Genomic DNA, 8,766 nt, shown 5'->3' on the forward strand with positions numbered 1-8,766 from the left:
TCTTTTATATGTCTTAATCAATCTTTTCATCCCTAGAAAACATACTACCAAAATATACGAAATCATTTACCTGCTCCAAAATCTCTCCATTTACCTATAATTCACACTCAGATCTACATTCATCTCTTTAAAAAACCATAATTGTAAAAAATTCAGATAAGTTATTGCACTTAGTAAAAAGAATATCGTGAAATATACGCTTCAGCATTTAGAACATTCTCAGTTGTTATGTGAACGTTCTGTTAATGTGCAGAGTAAAAAAAAACGAATAAAGAATAATTGTAAAAACTATTTTTTTATAGGGGAGGTGTGGGGGTAGTACCTAAAGGGTGAACTGGTTCTTGAAAATTTTGAATTACTGCTTAGGAGTACTAAGAAATGCCATCTGGTCTCAGACTCTGAAGGGAAACTCCTGACCTTTGCCTCCACGCAAGAGGGGGTGGACAACCTCACCCGGTTGACGGCAAATACAGGCAGGGACCAAATGCTGGCCAGAATAAGCTGACACCCTTACACTTCCTATTGGATGTAGTGTTGAATGCTCCCCAAAGGCTGATGAACCTTCATGGCCAACGGCATAGAATACGGAAAGCAAGGAGAAACTATCACATTAAAAAAAAAAAACACACAACTGTTACATACAGAGAGGTATCGGCATTATGATGTGCAAGGAATTAGGAAAAAGAAACAAAGGGATGTGCACTGTGATGTTAGAAGTATTGTAGTCAAATTAGAGCCTAAGAAGTGTTCTTTTCCCTCTTCTTGTAGTTATGATGAGCAGGAGATAAATAGAAGTAATAATATCAAAACGTGCTTGATAACACTAAGTCAGTAGGCAACGTGATTGTTACCGACACGCACTTACACACACTACTGGCGCAACCCGACATGTCTGCCACAGTCAGTCTACCGTTGTGAGGAGCAGGCGTGCTCCACGGCTCCGCCTGTTCAGCCGAGCCGAAGTTCGACTATCTAGTAGTCCTGACAAGGGCCTCCGACTTTGCATCGGTCTGCTAGATACTTGGCGGTGGTTCATATCAGAAGCCAAAGAGAACAGAGCTCAATAGCCCTGACAAAGGGCTTTCCAATCGTCCTTGTTGGTCCAAGGAGGCGAAGAAGTCAGGCGATGTCCAGCAAGAAAGGATAAGGAAAGAAGGAAAAGAGTAAAACACATTTCTGGTTAGTACCCGACGACACTGAATTTTATTCCCAAATTGTACCATATTGAGCCACCCCGCGGAGCTTGTTTCCGTAAACGTACGGATACACATGCTGTTCATGAGCATGCTCTCTAGCCTGTATACACTTATTCAATATAAGCACGATAGTTTAGAGCATGTTCAAAACAAATACTCCGACACACATGATATCTACTAGCAAACTCTGTTGGCCTAGTGTAGTAAAAATAGAAAACAAAGCGGTTTTTCGCACACGATTCAATAAAATCATCCTTTTGCTTGCAATGCAATGCGCCTAAAAACTCCTTTCATTAGGAAAAACGTGAGGTACTTGACGAATAGGGTTATTATTATTCATAATATTGAATTATCTTTTTTTATATAATTTCCAGTCAAAGTTGGGTCGTTCATGTTGATTATCAAATCTTCATTCGCAATATTAATTTCATACAGGGGAAATTGCGCATTCCAGAGGGATTTATTGTTCCGATATTAACATTCAAATTTAAATGTCACCTCATCTCCCCAGCGAGACATTTTGGAGCGTAATCGTGCACGAAACCCTACTACGAACTTGATTCCAACTACTTGTAGCATGCTCCAAGTAAACCTGTTCACATATCCTCAAAACACCTCCCCCCTTCCAACCGCGCTGCAACTACCGTAGCATTCCCGAAAATAAATGGCTGTTGATTTTTGAGCATTTTAATTTCTAAAAAAGTGTGTGCACACATACTACTAAGTAACGGATATTAACTCATTCAGAGTAGGTCCTTACATTACAGTATTTTTTTATTCATATTATAAATCATACAGATAATCCTTTATAATAATAAAATCTAGAATATCCCTCGGCCAGTGCCAAATGCGAAAGATTTCTTTATAGGGCAACGGCACGAAATGATAAAACATTTATTTTTTTAACAATAATTTGCCAACATATCAATGATATTTTTACGTAATATACAGCATTTCATATAAACCGACATATTCTAAATCTTATTTGGTACATATTTAACATTATATTATTCTTAATAAAATCATAATCACAAATATTCTATTTATTTAAAATAATTCTCATAATTTATAAAATGCCTTTTCAGGGCCTTGACGCTCGGCATGTCAGAAACAGTGATTGGAGAATTGATCGAACGTATATGCTTCAGAGTTCCCAGCCGGATCACAAGGACAACTGATACCTTAGCGCTTTCCACGAGTAGAACAAAGTTCCTATATTTATCGTTCATCTAAATTTCTGGACTATGAATATAGGAATTTGGAATATGTGGATGTTCTAGCATATGTCAGCGCTGAGATCGCCTACATCGCATCTCGACATGTACTCGTATATCGTGGTGTGTCCCTAGTTTCATAAAATTTGTCTTAAGCTTTCCCTTTTTCTCTATTCCTCCCTTCCGTCCATTTTTAAGGAATTTTAACAATGTGGAATTTCGTAACTGGAAAAGTATAATTCCTTATTTTATGTAAGTAAATTATGTGAATGACTTAATTTATGTAACAATTAACTAAACTTGATTTATAACAAAAATAAACGTACATAGCATTTATCAATCTAGGAAAAGCCTTTGACAGTAGACTGGAAACGACATTTAAGGATACGTAATGTAATGATTGTATACCGGAAATGATTGGAGGTAATACTAGTGAAGAGAGTTGCGCGGAAGCCAAAGTTAGCCAAGGAATGAGACAAGGCTGTTTAATGTTCCCAGAGCTGTTAAATTGTTGCACACAGCAAGTCATTGACGAGTTTATATATGATCGTTTAAACAACCTTTCTTGGAACATCTAGAAATACACTCCGTACAAGAGAAGAGTAAGTAATCGGTATGAATTTTCATGTGTTTGGTTAAATTACTTTCATGTGAAAATTACCTTTCTCTTAACTTTTAATCACACTCTGACTGAGGTGGGGGCTTTTTGCCAGTGTGACTCGACATGTGACGCTTTAAACTTCCTTTCCGTGAATACTTGTAATCACATTGTGAACACGAGAAGGGTTTCTCAACGGTGTGAATATTCATGTGTCTCTTTAAACTACTTTTTCCTGAACATTTATAATCACACTCTGAACAAGAAAAGGGTTTCTCGCCAGTGTGAATTTTCATGTGACACGTTAAATTATTCTTTTTTGAACATTTGTAAGCACACTCTGAACAAGAGAAAGGTTTCTCACCAGTGTGAATTTTCATGTGACTCACTAAACTCCTTTTTTTTGAAAATTTATGATCACACTCTAAACAAAAGAAGGGTTTCTCGCCAGTGTGAACTGACATGTGATCCTTTAACTTTTCTTTCTGTGAACATTTATAATCACACTCTGAACAAGAGAAGGGTTTCTCACCAGTATGAATTTTCATGTGACACGTTAAAGTCCATTTTATTGGGCATTTATAATCACACTCTGAACAAGAGAAGGGTTTCTCGCCAGTGTGAATTGACATGTGATGCTTTAATCTTGTTTTCCGTGAACTTTTATAATCACACTGTGAACAAGAGAAGGGTTTCTCACCGGTATGAACTTTCATGTGGTTATTTAAAGCTTCTTTCTGAGAACATTTGTAATCACACTCTGAACAAGAAAAGGGTTTCTCACCAGTGTGAATATTCATGTGTCTCGTTAAACTCCTTTTTTCTGAACATTTAAAATCACATTCTGAACAAGAGAAAGGTTTCTCGCCAGTGTGAATTAACAAGTGACGCTTTAAACTTTCTTTCCTTGAACATTTATAATTACATTCTGAGCAAGAGAAGGGTTTCTCACCAGTGTGAATTTTCATGTGTTTATTTAAATGTCCTTTCCGTGAAGATTTGTAATCACACTCTGAACAAGAGAAGGGTTTTTCACCAGAATGAATTTTAAAGTGATTATTAAAATTAACTTTCCCTGAACATTTAAAATCACACTCTGAACAAATGAAACGTTTCCTTTCATTATGCGCTGACATATTATGACGTAACCCTAGATTTTGTTTTAGTGAGCACGATGATGGTTTTCCTCGGAGACCATTAAAAGTAAAATATTTGGTATTCTTTGAAAATGTGGATTTTATTTCCTCTCTTATTAAACCTGAAAATGAAAAAAAAATTATTGCACTAAACCGTAATTAAACTAAACAAGTACTAAAATTCCAACTGATACCTCATCTGGACCGCAAGACTGATTACATCGCTTTCATATAACAAGAAAAACAGTCCAAAAATATGTATTTATTTTTTATTTTTTACTTCTACGCTCGCTGCTGTATGAGAAAATATACAAAATTGTTTCCAAAATGGTTTGAACAAAATAAAGTTTATCATGCATTAAGCCTTTCTGAATCGGTAGTGTACCCTTTTCCATAAACATATTTCTAAAACAGCTAGTACATACGAGGATTTTAATGGAGTTTTGTTCATTAAAAACAAAATTATAGCTTAACACCGAAACTAAACTAAACGTAAACTAAAAAAGCAACTCATACATCAGATCTGGACCGCAGGACTGATCACCTCGCCTTCATATTATAGATAAACAAATTATCACAGGGGTTAACAAACAAGAGATAAGCCAATATTTTGAGGCTTCTTGCATTCAGAAATCTGACGGAGAAAACGACAACGCCTTTAGGCACAACAAATAAATATCCTTTTAGGGCAAACACAATTAACAACCAGGAGTGACACCAATATTAGTATGTGCGTAATATACATTGAGATGTCCTAAAAAGTACCGTAAATAAATTCAATTTCCATACACAACCATGCAGGTATGAGAACTGTTACTTACTAGAGCCAGCTTCAAGTCTACTCGAGGATTCCGAACATTCAAGTTTAATATCAGCAAGATCTATATCCCTCTTTGTGAAGATCGCGATATCCCTAGATGGTACTGCCGAACTGGTCCCCGCTTCCACACCGTGGAGATCATCGCCTTCATCGTCTGTCTCTAGTTCAGTCTTAACAACAGGAACTTCTACAAATATAATATCGGACTCTAGTGTATCGGAACATGGTGTCTCTTCCCCAGTATGGAGAGTACCTCGTTGGAGATCACCCGCTTCAGCATTAAAGCTCACTGCAGATACTGGGATATCACGTTTGATGTCGGGATAGCGGATATTCATTACACCTTGTTCAGAGTGTGATTCAGAACTGCTCCCCAGTTCAGTCGTCAGTGGGGCCTCTTCTCCAGTATCAAAAGTATCAACATAACTTTCTTGTTCAGTTTTGATAATTAAAACTTCTTCGTGGATAATCTCTTCCTTTACAGCCACTGGTACACTCTCGAGAAATTCTCCACACAGAGTATCCCCTTCAACATCTCCCAATTCAACTTTCAAGTTCTCCATCTTATTTTCGGCGCAATCAATTAAGAATTTAGAGGCCTGCCTGCCTAGTTCGAACGCTTTGATAAAATTCAAAGTTTATACGATCTCAATAGTACCTATTCACTTATTTTTTGAGCACGGGTTACTTTTCTACCTTCTTGTGTTTCTTCGTGACCGGGAATTCTTAACTTTTTAATTTCTTTACATGGAACATATACAAAAGAACACGTCATGCGACAGCCATTTTATGACAGACGGTGGACATAGACAATACATATTCATAGACAATTTCTTTTAGGGCATTTTCGTGGTAGGTACGAGTCTTCGAATTAATTATGATAATCTTGCTATTTTGTGGCCGATGAAAAACTGCCAGCAAAAATTAGACATCAAATATATTTAATGGAAGATTGTAGGTACATTTAAATTTCATGTTGCAAACGCTCTCGTCAATCCGACAACCAGAAAGCCACCAGTAAGGGTTGGCTAGGCCAGCTAACGTTAAAAAGGAACAATAGAACTTAGCCCAGCCGGCGAGTGGCCTAGCGGTACAAATAGACAGTGGGAATTAGGCCCGGCAACTGTTGTTTATTTTTACCATTAAATAAACAACCGTTGCTCGGTATACAAGGGCGAATGTTACTACCTTGCCTCAAATCTCGATCCTGTTCTGACAGTGGTACCCTAACATTCACGCACGCAGATAACATTTGTAACAGAAATACAACAGAATTGCATGTTTAACCTCGGCTCGTAACGCATGTCTGTGGGGAAAACTTTAGTGCATGTTGGTCTTCGGTGCTTGCATGCTGTAGTAGTGATTATCCTGACGAAGAGACGGGTACGTCTCGAAACCGGTAAACATAAAAATCTCGGTGAGTGGTTATATACTAATATTATTAACATTTTTGAAGTAGAAATAGATCGCTCAAAAGAATCGACACTATGTACTCCATCTAGCGGCGTCAAGTATCAACAATTACCATTTTGTAGGGAATAGATGCGTTTCACAGATACAATTGGGAAAAACAATATAACTTCGCAGGTTATTTCATGGAAACCAATAAAAAAAACTAATTTATTTTTTTTCAAAAGGTTTTTAGTATATTTTAAGCGGTTTTAAGATATAATTTTAAGATTTGAAGTTATAATTATTATTCCCAAATGCAATTTCCATATTTAACAAAACCTATAAGAATCCTTACAAATATTTCAATATGATATTCCTTGCATTAAATATTTATCGGTATAGAAAAAAGATAAGCCTTCTAAGCAATTCGATTAATTGAGTACACTTCAACCCAGATACACATTAAAAAATCATTTATGATTCTAAATATGTTGCCAATGATTTTAGACTTTGTATACTACTAGATACTGTATAAGATAAGTTGAATTATTCATTTATAGTAAATGATTATAATATTAGAATTGTGTCCGCCTCCGTAGAGCAGGTAGTAAGCACGCTCGGCTACCGTTCTGGAGGTCCCGAGTTCGATTCCCAGGGGGGTCAAATAAATATAAGTGATTTTTTCACTGTAATATTTATTCAATATTACCCTGGACAGGTACCTGATGCGGAGGGCTGATCACCTTTCCTTCTTGTGTAAACGATCAAGATAACACTGCATTTATATGAAGCAGTGCCCTTTGCACCATTGGGGTGCGGATAAGGGTTTTATTATTTATTATTATTATTATATCAGAATTAAATCACCACTGTAGTGAGTTTTCTACATACAGTTCTTCTTAACGTGGAGACTGACCGGAGCGTTTCATCGTAACATCGCTCGCTGCGAGCATCACCGAGAATCCGAAACTATGGATGGAGCGCTCGGCTCGCTGTACTGACTGCCGAATGCTCGCATCGTAACGTGTTATGTTACGACGAAATGCACCGGTCGGTCTCCACCTTTATTTTGTTAATGAAGGGGCTTAGATATTTTGTTTTATAATCTTAAATCCATTTTGCCTTATGTTACCATTATTTATGCTATTACAAGTAATTAGTTATAAATTATATCAATAATTTGCAACCAGGTTATTAATAAAAATATTCAATGTTAATTATTAGGAAGGCGTTGGAAAAATATGGATAAGTTTTGAAGGGAAGAAAATTTTAAAAAAATATATGAAGAAATAATTTTTACTACGGTTAATTATTTGGAAGGAACTGTAAAAATAAATAGAAGAAAGGCAACATTGTAAAGCAATGAAAGAAAGGGGATTGACCAATAAGAGATGAAGGCACTCCCCACCCAAAGCCATATGGAAAGGAGGGAATATAAAGGGCAGTACAGACTGTTACAGGTCTCTGCGAGTGTTTTTTGCCTAGAATTTTCACTCATGCATTACATGAAATTATAGTAACTTATATAGTAACTTTTATATAGTAACATAAAGAGTAAATCCACTCACGAGAAGGCATAGTCTATAAAACTTAAAAAGTTGAAGCCTGAGAAGGGTCATGATAAGTGGTGTTGCATAAGCCGTAGATAGATTTCAGAGTCACTTGGACGTTAGGTAATTAAAATAAAGTCACAGGTCTCTCTGATTACTTCTCTCAAGCTGTTTGGATCAAGACACTGCTCTCTAGTGTCTTGACACAAGTCACCTCTCTTAGCCTGCCTTATGTTCTACGGTCACTTAACCTCTGTGCCAACGTCGTGTACACGTCTGCATCTTTGCTGCCAGCATCCCCTGCATCCTAACCGCTGCACTGAACATGGAAAGTCGAGGGACTTGTCATTGAACTTCTAATATGTTGTTCGGCTTTGGTGCGAGATGCGTCTCGTGACCATAAATCATGAACAACCAAAAGCGCCCTATTAAAGCGCCGTGTTATCCAAGAACGAAACGGAAAACTCGTGTTCAAAGATAAACTGTTCGTAAAAAGATGGAAGGATGTATTATAATAAAAATCGGAGGAACGGGTACAAGAGATGCAGTACTGAGTTTAAGACTTCTGGATAAAACAATCATTAAAACATGAATAAAAAGCATTTATTGATCTAAGAAAAGCCTTTGATAAAGTAGATTGGAAAACACTTTTTGAGATTCTTAATATAATCAATATACTTAAATAATGAATAACAAGGACAAAAGATCGATAAGGAGCTTGTAAAGAGCTGGCAGTAATACTAAGCGGAGAGAGTTATGCGGAAGAGAAAGTTGGCGAAGAATTGAAACAAGGCTGATCAATGTCCCCGGAGCTATTTATTTGTTACGTACAGCAAGACGTTGACGAAGTAACAAATGAT

The 8,766-nt window shown here is 36.8% G+C and overlaps 1 protein-coding gene and 1 long non-coding RNA gene across 2 annotated transcripts; one reads left to right on the plus strand and one right to left on the minus strand.

Moving 5' to 3' along the window:
* Nucleotides 1-302: 302 nt before the first annotated feature.
* LOC148301396 (uncharacterized) lies at nucleotides 303-2,744 on the plus strand. Its single transcript, XR_015838801.1, has 2 exons — nucleotides 303-1,179; nucleotides 2,282-2,744. It is a non-coding gene; the product is annotated as an uncharacterized LOC148301396 (long non-coding RNA).
* On the minus strand, nucleotides 1,195-5,726 carry LOC148301397 (uncharacterized). The gene is made up of 2 exons (XM_088273317.1): nucleotides 4,966-5,726; nucleotides 1,195-4,266 (listed from the first exon to the last, which is right to left on the minus strand). Exons 1-2 carry the CDS (start codon nucleotides 5,525-5,527, stop codon nucleotides 3,086-3,088), a joined length of 1,743 nt encoding a protein of 580 aa, XP_088129443.1. The 5' UTR covers nucleotides 5,528-5,726; the 3' UTR covers nucleotides 1,195-3,085.
* Between the last annotated feature and the right edge of the window lie 3,040 nt (nucleotides 5,727-8,766).

This window comes from Brachycentrus maculatus, unplaced genomic scaffold, assembly GCF_059751285.1.
Source record: "Brachycentrus maculatus isolate JH-2025_06_01 unplaced genomic scaffold, ASM5975128v1 h1tg000566l, whole genome shotgun sequence".
Lineage (NCBI taxonomy): Eukaryota > Metazoa > Arthropoda > Insecta > Trichoptera > Brachycentridae > Brachycentrus > Brachycentrus maculatus.

Bases quoted from the DNA above. Each gene is read 5' to 3' on its own strand.
- LOC148301397 (XM_088273317.1), bottom strand. From the start codon at position 5,527: ATGGAGAACTTGAAAGTTGAATTGGGAGATGTTGAAGGGGATACTCTG. The intron at 4,267-4,965 runs GTAAGTAACAGT...TTTCATTTTCAG, and splicing joins TAGACTTGAAGCTGGCTCTA to GTTTAATAAGAGAGGAAATA.